The 19,861-nt window shown below is 51.2% G+C and overlaps 2 protein-coding genes across 3 annotated transcripts in view; one reads left to right on the plus strand and one right to left on the minus strand.

Moving 5' to 3' along the window:
- Positions 1–3,796, minus strand: part of ZC3HC1 (zinc finger C3HC-type containing 1) — an 11,120-nt gene extending 7,324 nt beyond the window's left edge. The window contains exons 1-3 of one of the 2 annotated variants that reach the window (XM_042051629.1): positions 3,429–3,796; positions 2,212–2,323; positions 1,629–1,779 (exon numbers count right to left, since the gene is read on the minus strand). In XM_042051629.1, the coding sequence (XP_041907563.1) occupies positions 1,629–1,779; positions 2,212–2,323; positions 3,429–3,565 (400 nt within the window). In that variant the 5' untranslated portion in view covers positions 3,566–3,796. The remainder of the gene's footprint in view (positions 1–1,628; positions 1,780–2,211; positions 2,324–3,428) is intronic. The other variant, XM_042051639.1, reaches the window with a different exon arrangement.
- Positions 3,797–3,967: 171 nt separating this feature from the next.
- On the plus strand, positions 3,968–19,861 carry KLHDC10 (kelch domain containing 10). The gene is made up of 9 exons (XM_042051650.1): positions 3,968–4,112; positions 12,266–12,487; positions 13,126–13,280; positions 13,779–13,927; positions 14,540–14,624; positions 15,223–15,289; positions 15,806–15,853; positions 17,183–17,322; positions 18,366–19,861. Exons 1-9 carry the CDS (start codon positions 3,983–3,985, stop codon positions 18,573–18,575), a joined length of 1,206 nt encoding a protein of 401 aa, XP_041907584.1. The 5' UTR covers positions 3,968–3,982; the 3' UTR covers positions 18,576–19,861.

The following is a 19,861-nucleotide window of genomic DNA, read 5'->3' on the forward strand; positions in this document are numbered from 1 at the left end:
ACCACCATTCCTTGGAACCATCACTCCTTGGGACCATTATTCCCTGGGAGAATCATTTCCTGGAACCATAATTCCTTGGAATCATTTTTCCCTGGGACCATCATTCCTTAGGACCACCATTCCTTGGGACCATTATGCCCTGGAACCATCATTCCTTGGGACCACCACTCCTTGGAACCATCACTCCTCGGGGGCATCATTCCCCAGGACAATCATTCCCTAAAACCATAATTCCTTGGAACCATCATTCCCCGGGGCCATCATTCCTTGGAACCATTTTTCCCTGAAACCATCATTCCTTAGGACCATCGTTCCTTGGGGCCATCATGCCCTGGGACCATCACTCCTTGGAACCATCACTCCTTGGGACCATTATTCCCTGGAACCATAATTCCTTGGAACCATCACTCCTTGGGGCCATCATTCCCTGGGACAATCATTCCTTGAAGTCATAATTCCTTGGAACCATTTTTCCCTGGGACCATCATTCCCTAAGATCATCATTCCCTGATTTAGGAGTGCCGAGAATATTTCTCTGCCTGTTTCTAAGGGTTTTTACCCCCCTGGACAACACTGGTTTAGCTTTAAACCTTGGAAAAAATTACCAACAGTCAGACAAGAACTAGAAAATGCAGTGGTGTGAATTAGGTGATAGACTACTGTGTGAGATTGTCACAGGGTGAAAAATTGAGAGGTTTTGGGCTTCTCTTTGTAGTAAATAGATAAGAGTAAAAAATACCAAAATGGAGGATTGTTGTTGTTCTCTAAACCTTCTTCTCCTTCTTCTGCTACTCCATATTCTGCAGTAAAAGTAGTTTGGATTGATTGGATAGAAAATTCCGCAGTTCCTGCTCGTGTTACTGAATAATTGGTAAGAAAATGAAAATAATGTACGTTTTTAGTAACTATTGGTTAAAATGTCTTTAAAAGGCTGTGTAAATCTTGATAACTGCTCTCTCTCACTCTCACTCCTACTTTTCCTCCTTCCATGCTGTACCTGGGTCACGCTGGTGGCTCAGTTCCTCTGATAAGATTTAATAAACAACTCTCTGGAAGCATTGGAACTACAGAAGACGTCTCGCTTTATCCTTTAAACTCCTTGCAGGAACTTTCAGCAAATTCTCTCCCATCAGGAGAGACTCGATTTATGGCACGGTAAAGTGTCACCTGGGACCATCACTCCTTGGGGCCATCATTCCCTGGAACCACCATTCCCTGGAACCACCATTCCCTGGAACCACCATTCCTTGGAACCACCATTCCCTGGAACCACCATTCCTTGGAACCACCATTCCTTGGAACCACCATTCCCTGGAACCACCATTCCTTGGAACCACCATTCCCTGGAATCACCATTCCTCTGACAAGGGGCTAGAACATGATGACCTTTAAGATCCCTTCCAACCCAAACTCTCCACAATTCCACAACCTCTTCCAGTTGGAATTCTCCCATCCTAACCCACCCCTGACAACAGCAACAGGATTTGTTATCCCATTCCCCCCAACTAAACACCACGTATTCACCTTGAGCTGTTTGCCCAGACACCCCAAACACCCAACCCCAGCCGGGACACACCCCTGCATCCCGAAATCCCGAAATCCCGGAATCCTGGCCCATCCCTACGCACAGTTGCTGAGGTCGAAGGCGAGCTGCAGGCTCATGCACAGGTAGGCCTGGCAGCTGGAGCACCTCAGCATGTCACACTCCACGTTGACCCAGCCAAACCTGGCGCACACCAGCGGGGACAGCGCGTGGGGTTTGCCCGCCCACTTCAGCGGGTGAGCCTGTCAAGGAGGAAATCCCACAAAATTCCCCTGGTTCTGGCTAGGGAGAAGCTGCCAAGAAAGGGAGAGCTCGGAGCAGGCTGCAGCTTCCTCAGGAAGGGAAGCAGAGGGACAGGCAGGGATCTGCTCCCTGGGAGCAGGGCAGGGAAACAGGGAATGGCTGGAGCTGTGCCAGGGAGGATTTTAGGAAAAGGCTGGATTTTAAGAAAAGGCTGGATTTTGGGAAAAAGTTCTTCCCCCAGAGGGTGGTGGGGCATTGGAAAAGGCTCCCCAGGGAATGGTCACACTCCAGGAGTGTCTGGACAACTCTCAGGGACAGGGTGGGATTTTGGGGTGTCTGTGCAAGAACGGGAGTTGGATCAATGATCCCTCTGGATCCCTTCCCCCACAACTCCCAGGTGGAATCTACAGCATCCCAAAGGATATGGTGAATGTTTCCACTCTGCTGAAATAGGCTTCCCTGCTGGCTGACTCCAAGGAAAGAGCCTCCATTTGGGAAGGTCCATTAGCCGGCTCCGAGCAGTCGGATGTGTCTTTCCTAAAAGGAAAAGCCAGCAAGGAAAACTCCTGGAATGATTCTCTTGATAAAAAAAAGCACAGAGCACTTCCTAACCCTCCATCCCTCAGGCTTATCCTGACAAGGACCTTCTCCAGAGCTCCTCATTCCCACTTTTTAATTAATTCCTAACAAAACAATGAATAAATGCAACGCCAGGGGTGCCTTGAACGTGTCCCCAGCGGCTGACAGCTGTGCCAGTTGGGATTTAATGGGACAAGGAGGGAACAGGGATTTGTTCTCCAAGTCCAGCAAGGGCAGATTGAGGACTGAAGTCTGGGATGCTCCCAAGACCAGAATCCGTGGCTGGAATGTCGATCCCGAGGCTGGAATGCCGACGCCATGGCTGCTCTTTGGCCTCTTCCCAACACCCTTCCATGAGCCAAAATCCAGGGATGGTTGGGACAAGGGTGCCCCTGAGATGCCCCCAGAGCTCAGCGCCCTGTGCCTGCAGTGCCTCCCAGTCTCCCCAGCGCTCACCAGTAACCCCTGGGACTCCCAGTGCCCCCCCAGGGTGTGACCACTGTGACCACTACGTGGCCGGTTCAGGCCACGGGGACTCCACAGGTCACTTACCTGGGCTGTCCTCCCAGTGCCTCCAGTACCCTCCCAGTGCCCGCTGCTGCCTCCCAGTGTCCCGGCAGCTGTTTGCACTACTGCTTCCTTGTACTTCCAGTATTCCAAGTGCTCCTGGGAGTCTCTCCAATATTCCCAGCACCCCACAGTCTCTCCAGTATTCCCACTGCCTCCTCGTCCCACCAGTAGGCCCTCCCAGTGTCCCTTAATCCCACCAGTACCCCCTCCCAGCACCCCCCAGTTCCCAGCACTCCCCGTGCTTCCCAGCCCACCCCATCACCCTCTTTTCCCGCTATCCCTCCCCAATAATAATTCCCAGAACATCCCAGTCCCCTCCAGCCACGCTCCCGCCGACTCCAACTCCCTCCCACAGGACTCCAAGTAACGCCGAGGACTTTCCAATTCCCTCAAGAGACCCCAGCCCTCCTCCCCTCTCTCGGCGCCACACCGCTGGGCCTCAGCCCGACCCCAGCCCCGACTCCAGCGAGTCCCTCCCGCCGCTGCCCCTCACCCGCCGGGCCCGGGTCCCTCGGTGGCGATGCCGCCGTCGATGAGGTCGCGGATCTGCCGGGGGGTGACGGGGGGCGGCCGCGCTCGATTCCCCTCCCCCGCCACCACTGCCGCTCCCTCGGCGCTGGGCGCCGCCATTTTGGTCCCTCCCAACAGTCACCGTCCGGGAAACGCGGCTCTGCACGAACGTTCCGCTCGCGCACGAACGTTCCGGTCGTGCCGTGGGGTCGCTCATGACCCCACGCAACCTCCACACGGCCCCCGAAACCTCTCGGGGGGCTCGGGGAGCGCCGAAGCCCCCGAGAATGTCCCTGAGAATGCCTCCGTGAGTGTCCCCACGAGTATCCCCGTGAGTGTCCCCGCGAGTGTCCCCGCGCCTCCGCTCTCGGCGCTCTATTGCTCCATCCTAGATCGATCGCTCAGCTCTCCCAACAGCGGCGATCTCACTGCGGCCTCCCCCCACCTACCAACAAGCCCGCATCTGATAGGCCGCGGCCGAAGAAGCTCGGCGGTGATTGGCGGTTGGCGCCCCGTCCCTCAGGCAGCGGACGGGCCATGTCGGCGGCGGCCGCGGCCCGGGACGGGCTCGGGGAGGGCGCGGGCGGCGCCACGGGAGGCGGCGATGGCGGCGGGGGAGGGATCCTGAACCGCTTTGTGCAGCTGCCGGGCAGACCGCGGGCGGCGGGTGAGTGGCGGCCGGCGCCGGGGGTGACCCTAACCCCAAGGTCCGGAAGGGGTTCGGGACTGGGGTAGCCCCGTCCCTGAGGGGTCCGAGGGGTCTGGGAGCAAACCATCCCCATAGCCGGGGCACCGGGACAGGGGAACCTCCATTTCCAAGGTCGTGAGGGATTCGGGGTCGGGGCACTGCCGTCTCCGGGAGGTCGGGGACCGAGACGCCGCCGTCCTCAAGGTCCTGAGGGGTCCTGGACCGGGCACCCCCATCCCGGAGGATCAGGGACTGGGACAGATCCATTTCCAAGGCTTCAAGGACTCTGTGGTTGGGTATCACCCATTCCCGCGGTGGTCGGGACCGGGGCACCCCCATTCCTGGGGGGTCCTTAATCGGGGTATCCCGATCCCCACGCTCCACAGATGTCTGGTCATCCATAAGGTGTCCGAGGCCGGGACACGCGTGTCCCCAAGGCCTCGAGGGGACTGGGACAGGGACACCCAAGGCCCCGAGGTGGCCACTCTGCAGCTCGGCAAGTTGTCCCTGGCTCGGGGGCATTCCCGGGGGCAGCTGGGGTACCCCAACAGACCGGGAATAGGAGGGGTCACCCTGTCCCCAAGGCCCGGGAATGGTGTGGGGAGAGCTGGGATGTTCCCGTGCCAACGATCCCAGGATATGGAGCCTGGAATCGGGGATGAGGGCAGTTATCCTTTTACAAATGGATTTAGGGCCACCCCCTCCTACAACCCGGTGGGTGGCAGCTCTTCCCTCCCCTTCCCAGTGTTTTCCAGGCGTTGGGAGATGCTTGGATGTGCCACACAGGGTGTTCATCCCCATGGATGTGGGGATATGGGTAGCCCACATTCCCTGCTGAGGATCTGCCCCGTTTCAGTCATCCTGGGATCCTGGATAGGCCTGGGATAACCCCTGGTGATCCCCCTGCTCCACAGTCCCAGTGTATTGGGTTTTTTTTGGGAGATCCCTACAATCCCGGGAGGGGTGATGCAGGGATGGGGAGTCCTGGCTGGGATGTGACATCAGCTTCGTCCTATTCCCTGGAAAAGCGGTTCTTTCCCTTTTCCACCTCCCTCCTAGCAAGCTTGGATGCTGAAGAGTCAGTCCATAGTTTCTGGATCTTTGAGTCACCCCAACAGCCCCCAGAATATTCCAGGAGGAGGCTGAGGTTATCCTGGGATCACAGGAGTGGGAAGTTCTGCGGTGCTGGGAGAGATGTGGGACACCCCATGGCCCTGTGATGTTCCCACTTGGAGTGGGGTATCCCCTTTTTCCCTTCTCTCCATAGCTCCTCATGACCTTGAGCTGAACATGCCAGGATCAGGAATCCTTTGGTGCCACTCAGATCCCACAGCTCGGGTGGGACACGAAGCCCCCTCACCCCTCAGGGGTGGGAGCCTGTGCTTGGCACATCTGGAGCACCAAGGGCAGCTGGGAAGGGGCTTTCAGTCCATGTTCTCATCCCTGAAACCTGCCACGTTCTGGATCAGCCTTCCAGTCTCTTCTAGGAGCACTGGGAATTTGCTGAGTGGCTCCACACCTTCTATTTTTGGGCAAATACTCAGACGTGGTTCCTTCCTTCTGTGGAGAGGTCCTTTTTTGGCAACACAGGACCTGATTCTCTTCCCCTTCCTGAATTTTAATCATTGGCTGGAGCAGATGGGAAGCGCATCCTCCTGATCCTGCATGGATTCTGTCCCACCCTGGACTTGCACAGGATCAGATGCTGCAGCCCAGGAGGAGCCACCCCTGTCCAGCTCAGCCTTGGCACCTAAATCCAGCCGAAATAAACCCCAAACTGACTGCCAGCCCTCCTGAACACCTCCTGGATGGAAAAATCCTGGATTGCTGGAGTTTTCTCCCCGTTTGACACCTGTTGAGGTCCTATTTATAGAGCTCCAGCAGCAGCTGTTACATAACCATTGAGAGAGGAATTTCCCCCCCCCTCATTCCATCTCCTCCAACCAGATTTGTTCTTTAGCTCCCAATTCTCTTCCAGAGTTTCCAGATTTGTTTTCTTAGCTCCCAGTTCTCCTCCAGACTTGTCAGGTTTCATTCCTTACCTCCCAGTTTTCCTGCAGAGTTTCCAGGTTTCTTTTCTTACTTCCCAATTCTCTTCCAGAGTTTTCAGGAGTCATTCCTTCATTTTCCACACGCTATTCCATGCTCTGGTGTTTGTAAGCTTTGGAAAGATGAAAAAAAAGTCAAATGCAGGTGGTTTGTGGTTTGTTCTTCTCTTTCTGTCCACATTTTTCAATGTTTTCATCAGACTCCTGGGATTAAGGGAATTGGAAGTCTGGACACTTAAATGGATCTTTGCCTCTCCTGGCTCAGCATTCCTGCTCTTGCCTTCAGCTGTAATTTTCCCAGTCACAGCAGGGTTTGAGATTTTTTTTTTTTTTATGGAGAGGTTCAGTTTTTAATATATATTTTAAAAAATAGAGCAGAAATTCCAAATAGCCCAAACCCTTTCATGTCATGGAGGGGTTTGTGTTCGTGTGATTCCTTAATGGGATAACATTCCAGGGACCTGCACAGGCTGGAGGAGTGGGCAGGCAAGTGTGAAGTGTAACAGAGACAAAATTCCAAGTGCAGCAGCTGGAATGACATCCCAAGAGTCCAGCACAGGCTGGGATCTGTGTGGTTTGGGAGCAGCCTCACTGAGAGGAGACCGGGGGGAAGGCAGATCAGGTCCTGGGCTGCATCCACAGGGACACTGGGAGGGAGAGATGGGATCATCCTGCTCTACCCAGCGCCCCTGGAATTCTGTGTCTAGTTCTGGTCTCCACAAGTCAAGAAAGACACAGCCAGACTGGAGAGGATCCAGAGGAGGTGGTCCAAAGGGAACCTGCCCTGTGAGGAAAGGCTGAAGGATTCAGGTCTCATCTCCCTGGAAAACCAGAGCAGCTGTGGCTGCCCCTGGATCCCTGGCAGTGTCCAAGGCCAGGTTGGACAGAGCTTGGAGCAGCCTGGGATAGTGGGAGGTGTCCCTGCCCGTGGCAGGGGATGAAGTGGGGTGATCTTTAAGGTCCCTTCCAACCCAAACCATTCTGGGATTCCATTCCATGAGAAGAGAAGGCTCAGGTGGAACCTCATTGGGGTTTTCCAGTCCTTAAAGGGTGGGTACAAAGAGAGGGGAGGGTCTCTTGTCCATGGAGAAAACAAGGAGCAGTGGGGACATGTTGCACTGGGAAGGTTCATCCCAACAGAAAAAAGACATTTTTTCCAGTGAGAACCGTAATTCCCTGGAACCACCATTCCCTGAACAGCCTCCCCCAGGATGTGGTGGAGTCCCTGGAGGGTTTCAGGCTGTGGCTGCTCAAGGTGCTGAACAACCTCATCCCAGGTCCTTTTCCCACAGGAGATTGGACCAGATGATCTTTCCAGTTCCCTTCGAAGGCTCTCATGTTCTAGAATTGCTTTCTTTTCCTTTATGCTTTTTGGAAACACACAACCCAAGGAACATTCGGTTTTAGTGGTGTAAAATCCTTTTAAATGTGATTGCCCAAAAGATTTTGGAAACAAAGCCTGGGAGAACCAGACCTGTTCTGGACATCGATCCAAACCCAGGAGCTCTCCCAGCTGGATGCAAGGATGATCCATTCTGGAAACTTTGGAGATTTCAGTAATATTTGGAAATCTCTTATCCAGTGGCCTGTGGGTTGTGTTTGGCATCCTTGGCTGGATCCTCTGGCTTCTCCCATTTTCCCTCAGCCCCTCTGAGCGTTTTTCAGGGACCCAGCCACAGCTGCTTTCCCTCTTGGGAATTTTTCAGGCGTGGGCAGCCTGCCACGGAAGGGAAGTGTGGGATCCGCAGAGGCTGAACGCAGCTGGATGAACAAACAGGTTTTAAACCTCACTCTCAGCGATGCATTCCCAATCCTGCTTATCCAAACATTCCTGAGAGGCTGCAGTTACACAAGTTCCAAACTTATTTTGTCCGGCTGTTGTGGAAAAGATGGAACTCTTTGAAGATGGGAGTCAAAGTCAATATTGACCTAAATGTCCTTCAGGATTCCTGCAGGGATCAGAAATGGAAAGGGAGAGATTGAATCCTGCTGTTGTGGATGTTGAAAAACCAGGCAGGAGGGAAAATAATACCAAAACCATCTTTAGAAAGCTTTAAAAGGCAGAGGAAAGGACACGTGCACAGCCCTGGGATATTCACCATGGATGTGGTACTTGGGAAAGAGGAGGATCCAAAGCCACGCTGGATTTGTTGGCTTTACACCCTGTAGTTACTCCGTTTCTAGTTCCAAAAATAGAGCTTGAAATAGAAATTCTGCTGCTGGTGTGGTAATGCTGGTAGTGTGGTGGTGTGACACACACCTGGTGGGATGGCCTTGCACTGGGATTCGTGGGGTTGAAATCACAGATTGATGGGAAGAGCCAGCATTGTTTGGGACACCCTGATAACAGGACAGGCTATTCACTGCCTGTTCCTCTTCCTGTTATCCTGACAGGAAGAGCTTTAAGATACTCAAAGTGCTGCAAATAACCCTGGGATGGATATTGGAATTAAATTAGCTTGGGGAAAAAGGGAACTGATAAAGGAGGGTAGAATTGTGGAATGCTTTGGGTGGGAAGGGATCCCAAAGCCCTCCCAGTTCCACCCATGCCACGGGCAGGGACACCTTCCACTGTCCCAGGCTGCTCCAAGCCCTGTCCAACCTGGCCTTGGACACTTCCAGGGATCCAGAGGCAGCCACAGCTGCTCTGGGAAGCCTGTTCAGTGCTCAGTCATTCTCAAAGTAGAAGTTTTTCCTCATATCCAACTGGAATTTCCTGTGTTTCAGTTTGTGCCCATTGTCCCTTCTCCTGTTGCTGAGCAGTCCGGCCCCATTCCTCTCCACACCCACCCTTGAGATATAAATGGATTTATTTGGGGTTTCTGACAGTCATAAGAAAAAGGATGGTTTCAGGAGGCTCAAAACAACTTCGTATTCATGGAATCATGGAATTGTTTAAACTGGAAAAAGTCTCTCAGACCACGGAGCCCAACCATTCCCAGCACTGCCAAGGCCACCACTGCCCGTGCCCCCAGGTGCCACATCCACAGGGATTTGAAATCCAAACAGGGATGGGGACTCCAGCACTGCTCTGGGCAGCTGTGCCAGTGCCTGACCACCCTTTCCATGGAGGAATTTTCCCAATATCCAACCTGAGCCATTCCCTCTCTCCTGTCCCTGTTCCCTGGCAGCAGAGCCCGACCCCCCCGGCTGCCCCCTCCTGTCAGGGACTTGTGCAGAGCCACAAGGTCCCCCCGGAGCCTCCTTTGCTCCAGGGGGTTGCTGTGTCACATCTGGAAACACCTTCTTGTTTTATCCCCTGTCCTAATTACAGCTCCTGCAGGAGAGGTGTTCAATTAGGAATAGCTTGGAATTGTCAATCCAGGCCATCCAGCAGCTCCCTCAGATCTCATGGAGTGAATCACTGGTTGAAGGGGGAATTTAGCAGGGTGTTGGCAGGTCAGTGCCCAGCCAGCCAGTTTCTGTCGGATGGCTCAGCCCTTAATTAGGACTTTCCTTAATTATGTCCCTGTCGTGATGTTTCAGCCTGGAATCACTGAATCCATTGGGTAGGAAAAGCCCTCCAAGGCCACCGAGTCCAAGCTGTGCCTGACCCCCTCCTTGTCCCCAGCCCAGAGCCCTCAGTGCCACCTCCAGGAATTCCTTGGACACCTCCAGGAACTCCAAACCTCCCTGGGCAGCCCCTACCAATGCTTAACAACCCTTTCCATGAAGAAATTCCTCCTGATGTCCAACCTGAGCCTCCTCTGGCACAGCTTGAGGCCGTTTCCTCTCATCCTGTTGTTAAACTTCATCCTGATTGTGGAACTTACTCCCTGAAAGTTTTATTGTTCCCATTTTTGCCCTCAGGACTAAGGAAAAGGGGCCTCCTTGTAAATGCACTTTCCCATCCTTCCTTCCTGCTTTTCTCTGGAACCTTTAACTGGGAAAACAGGTGCTCTCCAGATCGTATCCATCCATTTTAAAGCCATTTTCCATAACTTTACAACCTCTTCCCTGTGGATCTGTCTTGACTTGGTACATTCCATGTCTGGCATCAAGGAATTCGTAGTAGGACCCGGTGAATTCCAGCTTTTCACAGAGATGGGGCCTTGCTGTGCATCCCTGAGCCTTGGGTGTTTTGGGGTTCAGCTCTGGGGAAGTGGACTTTGCTCACGACAGGTGAATGTTTAGCAAATCCCAGGATTTTCCCATCTTCCTGCACCATAGAAAAGTTGCACCTGTGGAATGGGCTCGTGGCTGGAGCAAAACCAGCTGCAAATCTCTCTTGAATTTCAGCAGGAGCTGTGAATCATCCAATGAGTCCTAATTAAATGGAAATGCAGCTCTTTAATGGAGCCATGGAATTTGTCTGCTGAAGAAACTCATCGGAATTAACTCTTGAACGGATCCAGCTTTTACAGCTCTTTTCCTTAAAAAGACAGAGCTGGGGGAATCTTTTCTGAAGACACAGTGATGAGCAAGAGTTGGAAGGGCCCTTAAAGATTATCCAGTTCCACCCCCTGCCATGGCCAGGGACACTTTCCACTATCCCAGGTTGCTCCAAGCCCTGTCCAGCCTGGCCTTGGACACTTTCAGGGATGTGTGATCCCTTCAATCCCTTCCTGTAGAAACTTAACTGGGATTTCTGGCCAAGTCAGGTGTCTTCCCTATTTAATTTTGGAAGGTGGATGGCAGTCAAGGCCTCCTGGGTGGTGTTTTAAAATCTATTTTCTTGGAATTCCACCTCTTACTCTTTAGTTTATTGGCTTTATATAAAACTCACCCTTATTCTCCTCTCTTCCCTCTGGAGAATTCTCATGGCAAGTGTTAGAACTAGGGGGAAATAAACCCTATATTTGATATAAATCTGAACTCCTAATTCCTTAACACCTTTTAAATTAGGACATGGAATATCCCCCTCTCCTGTGCCCCACCATCCATGTCCCCACTACAGATTTTTCCCTTAATTTAAACCCACTACAATTCCTTAACTTTCTTCCCCTCTTTTTCAGCCAGTGCTTATTAATTTTCTAAGTGGAAATTGCTGTGAGACACAATTACTCCTGGAAACAATCCAAATCTGTCAAAACTTTGTCTGAACCCTGGAGAGCAGCCTAATTTTGGACCAGAGTTGGACATGATTAAGCAAAGCTGCTTGTGCTGAGCTCAAGTTCATTATTTGGTCTGGACAAATCATTTATTTCACTTTTCCTGTAGGAAAAATGCTTCATGCCTCTTTTTTTTTCTTTTTTTTTTTTTTTTTTGCAGTGTTGGATTCACTGCTGGGAATTATAACAGAAGAAAACATGCTGGGTCGTAATTAGATGCTTCCCTGGCTCCTTTTCCATCCTAAAATCCATAAAAAGTCTGTGGGAGCAGGTGGGAGGTGAAGGTCACTGATTTGTTTGGGTTTATTTTGGTCACTTGTCAGCCAAGACCTCAATTTCTGTTGTCCAAGAATATTCCTGGTTAGGTTTTCCTTGGCTGAATCCATCTTTTTATCTACCCCAGTTGAGAGCTGAACTGGAACTGTCCTCCCTTCTTTTACTTCCATTGAGTTTTAAGGAAGAGGGTGGCCAGGCAGAGGGATTCCTTTTGGGAATGGCTGCATCTGCCTGTAGGATCTCAGCTGGATTCCCTGCTGCTGCCCAGTGCAAATGCCTTTATTTAGGAGCAGATTTTCCCTGTTCTAGCAGACCTGTGTCCCTTAAATGTTTAGTGACAAAGTCTTCTTGAGATCCAAGGAACAAAAAGGGAAGACAGGGAGAGATTTTTGTAGGAGGGAAAGCAAATCCTAAGTTTTTTTCTCTATTGGGCAGCTTTAAATACAAACGTTTGGAGTTGTTTCCTGAGTGAAATTTGCCAAACAGAATGAAAGAAGAGGGATTTTATCAAACACCTCAGAAAGAGCTGCTGTGGAAAGTTTGCCACATGGTCCAGGGGTGGAGTGGACAGGAATGAGATGGTGGCACACAGATTGTCCCTTTTCCAGCTCGGAGAAGTGGATCTGACCTTACAAAGCCGTTTCCTCCTGCTGCAGAGGTGCTTCCCTATGGATTCTTGGCAAACCACCCCAGTTCCTGACGCTGGGACACAACCTGAGCTCTTTTGGAGCTGTTTTCCCTTCTCCTCCTCCTGCAGGCCACCGGTGCCCCCCAGCCAGGAGCGGCCATCGCTGCGTGGCCGACAGTTCCAACCTCTACGTGTTCGGAGGGTACAATCCCGACTACGATGAGTCCGGAGGGCCAGAGAACGAGGACTACCCCCTCTTCAGGGAGCTCTGGAGGTACAACTTTGCCACAGACACCTGGCATCAGATGGGCACCGAAGGCTACATGCCCAGGGAGCTGGCTTCCATGTCACGTACGTATGGAAATCCAACTCCTTGTGTGCCTATTCCTGGAGCTATTTTAATCCTGGCTATTTTAATCCATGCAAAACCAGGCAAGAACTGGAAATCTGGATCCTGTTTTTCCAAGTAGGCCCTGAGGTTGGGTTGGGTTTGTGATTTTTCTTTCCCTTTTCACTCGGTTGAGGCAGAGGGAAAGAAAAAAATGGGAAAGCAAGAGGTGTTTTCCAGGTGTTTACCTTGATGGCTGCAAGGCACCTGTGCTTTCTGCAGGAAGGTGCTTCTTGCAGACATCTCAAAGCATCCAAAAATAGGTATCTTTGTTCCCTTTTCAAGGCAGACCTTTGGTTACCATGGTTTTAGTTGGGATCCTTTCTCTTTTAGAGCATCTCGAAGCCGTAAATGCGCAGAGAGGATTGTAGGGAATTTGAGCAGCACTGAGCACTGCTGTCTCCAGAGCATGGAAGCATGGAATGGTTTGGGTGGGAAGGGAGCTTAAAGATCATCCAGTTCCACGCCATGGGTGGGGACACCTTCCCTAGAGGAGGTTGCTCCAAGCCCTGTCCAAGCTGGCTTGGAACAGCCTGGAGAAACCGTTCTGTTCTGCTGATCTCACAGCAATGAGTGTCCCTGTTTTTTCTCTCTCTCCCAGTTGTTTTACATGGCAACAACCTCCTGGTTTTTGGGGGCACCGGGATCCCCTTTGGAGAGAGCAATGGGAACGATGTCCACGTGTGCAATGTCAAGTACAAGAGATGGGCTCTGCTCAGCTGCCGTGGCAAGAAACCCAACCGCATCTACGGCCAGGTAGGGAGCACAAGGAAGCCCTGAGTGCCTCAGAAAGGGGCCAGAACACCAAAATCTCTTCCCTGCTCCTCACCAGAGTTGTTCTCTCTGTATAAAAGCACAAGGAAAAGCAGGTATCCTTTCTTAAAGAAATAAAGCGGCCTTGGTTCTTGGAGATTTCAAAGGAAAGGAGGTTTTGTCCTAGTTGGAAAGGCCAGAATTTGTTCACTAAATACCTGGTGCAGCTGAATGAAAAAAATCTGGTTTAAGGAGTGGTTGGGAGTCAAAAACCTTCAAAACCCAAAACTCAAAATGAAAATTTGTAGGGTTTCTTTATATTAGAATAACACCTTTTAAGACTTTCCATAATGCGGATGAACAGGGTGGACAAAGAAAGGGATTCACGCTCCGAGCAGGACTGACCCTTTTTGCTGGTGCACATCTGCTTTGGAAGAGCAGGAATTCCCTCTTTTCCAGCCCCAGGTGTCCCTAGTCCTTTCTAACTGGTTTCTCTGCCAGGCCATGGCCATCATCAATGGGTGTCTCTACGTGTTTGGAGGAACAACTGGGTACATCTACAGCACCGACCTCCACAAGCTGGACCTCAACACTCGGGAATGGACCCAGCTGAAGCCAAACAATATGTCCTGTGACATGCCAGAGGAGAGGTGAGCACCTTGGGCAGCCTCAGGGAGCTTTTTTTGGGAGGCAGACAATGGGAAGCTTTGGAAAACCTTGCTCAGGTTGGCATTTCCAGCCCTCCTTTGCCTGGGATCGCTGTGGCATTGGAAGGAAGGATTTTGTTCACTCTCATCCATGGTTTGGTGTCCAGCTGAGAACAGGATTGGGAATGCAAGAATCTCAGACTGGTTTGGGTGGGGAGGAACCTTGAAGCAAATCCAACTCCACCCTCTGCCATGGGCAGGGACACCTCCCAGTATCCCAGGTTGCTCCAAGCCCCGTCCAACCTGGCCTTGGACACTGCCAGGGACCATCTTAGAAGGGGCTGGAATATTAATAGCTGTCCTGGTGTTCCATAATCATTGCACTTAATTAATTAATAATTGCTCTGCAATCAGAAAATGCCTTTCAAACTTCTGGTGTGCTGCTTGGAGGGCTCAGGAAAATTTCCACATCTCCTGAATATTCCCAGCCTGAGGGACTGATGCAGCATAGCCAGGCTTGGGAGTTTCTGCTCAAATCCCTGGAATTTGGTGGTGTTTTCCAGAAGGTTTTTTGTTGTTGTTAATTGTGCTGCTGGATGTTCTTTGCTCCCTCAGGTACAGACATGAAATTGCTCATGACGGTCAACGGATTTATATCCTGGGAGGTGGAACTTCCTGGACAGCTTATTCCTTGGATAAGGTGAGGTGTTTGGGATCTTGCATAGGGGATTTTCCACACTGAGGTATAACCAGCATAGCCTTTTCATCTGGCTTTGCCTGGAGAGCCTGGTAAAAAAAAAAAACCCAGATAACTGGGAGCAGATTGCTCTCCTATTTCTGTAAAACCTGGATTTGCCACAGGATGTCCTGGTGATGAATCTGTGGACACTTTAAATAGTGCTCTGCTTCCAAAAAAAGTGGGATCTGCAGCACTTAATGTGACATTTGATCTCTCCATTGTTCCATTTCTTTTCTCCCTACATGCAGTAGGAGAAAGGTATTTCTAAATCCTTCTGAGAACTCAAGGGTGTGGATTTTAATTGGTCCAGCTCTTTTAAAAAGCAATACTCTTTTTTTTTTTTTTTTTTTTCTTCAGCTGTAGGGCTGAAATAGCAAAGCTGGGATGGAGCTTGGAAGGTGATTTTAGACCTGCTTAGTCACTGGCTGGGATCAGCTATTTTTGGGTTTACACTTAATGAAAGAAAAGGAGTTATTTATAGTGGGTCAGAGCCTGTGGCTGCCTCATCCTGGTGCTGGCAGAGCCAGGAGGATCTCATGGCTCCTCTTTTTCCCTCCAGATCCATGCCTACAACCTGGAAACCAACACCTGGGAGGAGATCACCACAAAACCTCACGAGAAAGTCGGTGAGTTTGGAATTTCCCATCTTTCCCTGTAAACCAGAGTGGCCAAGGTGCTTGGAGGTGCAGTTTTCTTGTTCAGGATGTGACTTAATGCTGGCTTTGAGATCCTGCTTGTGCTTCAGCACTGGGGATTAACCCATCCAAGGGAATTTGGCAGTCTGGCTTCCCTCCCTCCCTGCCTGGGGAAGGTGACAGTGCCTGGATCTGCTCCCAGAGGATCCAGATCATCTCTGCTCCCTTTGAGGCCCTGGGCTTTCCCTGGAATCTCACAACTGCTTTTCACCAAGCCCCAGATCTGGGGAGCAAGATTCCAGCACATTTCTTCCTTCCCTAGAGAGGAATTAGGAATCAAACCTGAAACAGCTGCTTAAAATTACAGCTTTTATACCTGGGATTGCAGGAAAGCAGAACCTCTTAAAAAATAAACTCCATGATTAAATGTTGAGACAAAATCACCACTTGCACAAGCACTTTAAAGCAACTGTTGTTGTTATATATTTTTAAATTTATTCTCCCCAGGCTTCCCAGCAGCCAGAAGATGCCACAGCTGTGTCCAGATAAAAAATGGTAAGATTTGCCTCTGGAAAATGGGTGTATCTTGTACAACCAAACAGTGGAGAGCTGGAGAGAGCTGCGGGGAACTTGCAGCTTTTCTGGAAGAGGATTTTTTCCTCACTGACAGGCCTTAAGCTGCCCAGCTGGCACCACTCTTTCTTCTGCACTGAAAAAACAGTTACAATCTTGATCCCTCTTTTCCAAACTCTGCAGGTCAGTGCTGAGTGCTCTCTGTTGAAGGGTGGAGTGAAATGCTGGGTTGTATTTCCTAGGAGTGTTAACTGTGCCGATAGAAGTAAGACAGGAGCTGGGAGATGCTTCCAATCCCCTTCACCAGCAGGATTTGGCAGCCTCTGAGTTGGGAACTTGGGCAAATCTGGGAGCAAGGCAGGACTGGGAGGTGGAGCTGCTCCCCGTGGATTTAAAATCCCTGGAATCTGATCAAACCCAGATGCCTGGGAAGTCAGGCTGGCTACAAAAAGAGGGAATGCACTCCTGCTTCCAATGGCATTTAGCCCTGAGTCTGCCATGGTGGGGTTGGGATAGTGGCAGGCTGGCAAGTGGGACATGAGCCAGAAATCCACCCTGATCCCCCAGTGTGGGCAGCAGGGGAGGGGGGATCCTGTCCCTGTGCCCCTCAGGTGAGAGCCCACCTGCAGAGCTGCCCCAGCCCTGGGGACACAGCAGCAGGACCTGGAGCTGCTGGAGAGAGCCCAGAGAGGCCCCGGAGCTGCTGCAGGGCTGGAGCCCCTCTGCTCTGGAGCCAGGCTGGGAGAGCTGGGGGTGCTCACCTGGAGAAGGGAAGGATCCAGGGAGAGCTGAGAGCCCCTTGCAGGGCCTAAAGGGGCTCCAGGAGAGCTGCAGAGGGACTGGGGCCAAGGCATGGAGGGCCAGGAGCCAGGGAATGGCTTCCCAGTGCCAGAGGGCAGGGCTGGATGGGAGATTGGCAATTGGGAATTGCTGGCTGGGAGGGTGGGCAGGGGCTGGAATGGAATTCCCAGAGCAGCTGGGGCTGCCCCTGGATCCCTGACAGTGCCCAAGGCCAGGTTGGATGGGGTTTGGAGCAACTTGTGATAGTGGGAGGTATCCCTGCCCATTGGGTTGAAACTGGATGGGCTTTGAGGTCCCTTCCCACCTAAACCATCCTGGGATTCTCTAAGTGTCCTCTACCTGTGCTGGGACTGATTTGGGAGATCCTGAGAGCTTGTGTTGAGGTAGAACAATTACTGATCCCAAAACTGTGCTGGGAAGGTGATCCCTGACCTCTCTCCCCGCGTGTCCCACGGTTGCTGGCAGGGGCGTGGCTGGGCCTGGCCACTCCCCGCGTCTCCTGTCTTGCAGATGTGTTCGTTTGCGGAGGCTACAACGGAGAGGTGATTCTGGGAGATGTTTGGAAGCTGAACCTCCAAACTTTCCAGTGGGTCAAGCTCCCAGCTGCGATGCCAGAGCCTGTGTACTTCCACTGTGCTGCTGTCACCCCAGTAAGTGACTCATTTTGTTCCTCTGGAGCTGGGATTTTTCATCCAAGCACTCTGACGTTGGTGTGGGCTGCAAATAGAGCTCATGTTCCCAAGGAAGTGACCTCCACTGCATGCAGCAGCTTTTGGGAGGCTTTTACTCCTGCTGCTGTTTGAAGAGTGGTGCCACACTGTGGATTTTGCTTCCTGAAAGAAATGATGCAGAATTTTAGCTTTCAAACTCTATGTAGGAACAGCAGTTCTTGCTTGTAGAAGGAAAAAAGAAGTGATGAGTAAAATGATTTTATCCTACTGAGAAGAGCCTGAGGTGAAGGATTAGATGAGCCTGTTTCCAGCCCTTTGGAGACCACTAAGGAGTGTTGGTATTGCCAGAGCTTTTGGCCAGAAGTCTGGAGACCTGGGATTGATAATTAACAAGCAGCAAGAAATGCCTTTGGCTGTGCCTTCACCTCCTTCAGGTCCTCGTCTCCTGAGGGCAGAGATCACATTCCTTGGTGTCACTTAATTTGGAGACTGTTATCAATGCAGCTTTTCCTGGGAAGCCTGATAAAGGTGTTTCCCAGGCAGCTCAGTGACTGCTGGACAGCAGGAATGCCCTGTCTTTGCCAGCATATGGAGAAAAAAAAGCCACGCAGCAGCTGAGTTTTTCCCCCATCTCTCTGTGTTCCTGTCATCCCTTCAGCAGGGTTGTGCTGAGCCAAGGGAATGCAGGATGTCTGTGTGAGGTGGGCGTAGTTTAAAAAACCATTATTTTTAGCTGCAAAATGAGTGTGGCTCTGTTAATAAAGTAGTACAGTTTGCCACACTCCTAAAATGGATTTCTTGGGATAGAAATCACCTAAAATTCAGGGCAGAGCACTCTGAGGTGCTGGATATATGGTTTAGGATGAGATATGGCCCCTCCAGCAGCGATTCCTCCCTTGATCCCAGAGCAAGGGGCTCAGGCAGTGACACCTGTGCTGCAGGAACCTCAGCAGCTGGGACTGGGGCCAGCCCAGTCCTGCTTTTCCTGACTGTGTAACTCCTGTCCCCCTTTCCCCACCTAGGCTGGCTGCATGTACGTCCACGGAGGAGTGGTCAACATCCACGAAAACAAACGGACTGGTTCCCTGTTCAAAATGTGGCTGGTAGTGCCCAGCCTGCTGGAACTGTGCTGGGAGAAGCTCCTGGAATCTTTCCCTCAGCTAGCAACTCTCTCCAGATCCCAGCTTTTGCACCTTGGACTGACGCAGGGACTTGTTGAGCGACTAAAATGAGAACATCTCCCACTTCTGGCCAAGACTCACCACGTTGAAGAATTCCCCCTCCCACCCCCTATTTATGGATTCCATGGAGTGTCTTGCTAAGAACATGGAGGAAACCTGCTCAAGGCCTTACTCAGCAAATACATCGATGCCTTTAGAGACACTGTTACTTTTAGTCATTGAAAAAAATCCCCTTTTTATTTATGGAGCTCTAAATGACACCATTAATCAAAAAGTATTTTCTGAGACTAAGCAGCCCACCATCAACCTGTCATCAGCACACGCTTGCAGATTAATTGGGGAGCTTAATGAGTTACTGAATGTCTGAGCCTGTGTGTACACATGGCACCTTCACCTTGGTATTTTCACCCTTGTATCCAACGAGGAGCATTTGATGCAGAGCAGCCACCAACCTGTTCTTTTGCTTTGGATAACCCATCCCTCCCATCCAGCTGAGCTCCCCCTCTCCAAACCCACCGATTGCTCCAGCCTTGCATGTGTTCCTTGGGCATGTTCCCATCCCTGAGCTTCCGGAGACGGCTGGAACGTCGCCCGGGGCGGCGAGCGAAGCTTGGCCCGTGCAGCTTCCCTGGTGCAGTGTCTGTGTTCTCCCCTTTTCATATTGAAAGGTTTGCTTGGAAGACTGGGAAAAAGTTGCCACTTAAGGGACTACTGTGTAGTTTACTGGGGGTGGGGAGGGAAAAGGTCTCCCTGAGGCTTTTTTAACCTTTTCTGCTCACTTTGCACCCAGAACAAGCTACAGCAAAAACTCACCCTGTGGATTTCAGAGCTCTCTTAACCTGCTCAGCCAAGTCCTGGTTATCAGCATTTCCCAGCTTTTGGTTTTCCTTCCTCCCACACCTCCCAAATTGGCCTTTTTTTTGTTGCTTCATGTTCCCCTGAGGGTGGGAGATAGGATTTAAAGCCAGTTTGGGGGGTGGCTTTGTGGATCGCTCAGCCCAGGAAATACAGCATCCAAAAAAGGGGAAAGGGAACATCTCTCCCTCCTGCTGGGAATAGCCATTGTCTCTGCACAGGAAGGACAGGAAGGAGTGTCTCTGGTCCTCTTGTGCTCTCTACACTGAATTTAAGTGGCCACTGAACTCTGAGCAGCTCCAGGCATGAGGTTTGTGCAAAATCCTTTTCAGTTGGAGCCCATTTTTAAGTGCCTTTTGTTTTTAAAATCAGCTTGTCCCAATGCTTTCCCCTTCATCAAAGGCAGATGTTACACTCTGGGATTTTAGTTACTTTTTAAGAGATTGCATTTATGTTTAAATAAACCATAGCATTTGTCTTCA

The sequence above is a fragment of the Corvus kubaryi genome, unplaced genomic scaffold (genome assembly GCF_017639235.1).
Source record: "Corvus kubaryi isolate FWS band 111438036 unplaced genomic scaffold, C.kubaryi_AGA036_p1.0 135, whole genome shotgun sequence".
In the NCBI taxonomy this organism is placed as follows: Eukaryota; Metazoa; Chordata; class Aves; order Passeriformes; family Corvidae; genus Corvus; species Corvus kubaryi.

Coding starts and splice junctions, on each gene's coding strand:
- KLHDC10 (XM_042051650.1), top strand. CDS start 3,983: ATGTCGGCGGCGGCCGCGGCCCGGGACGGGCTCGGGGAGGGCGCGGGC. Junction 4,113..12,265: donor GGGCAGACCGCGGGCGGCGG/GTGAGTGGCGGC, acceptor CTCCTCCTGCAG/GCCACCGGTGCCCCCCAGCC. Junction 15,290..15,805: donor AAAACCTCACGAGAAAGTCG/GTGAGTTTGGAA, acceptor TATTCTCCCCAG/GCTTCCCAGCAGCCAGAAGA.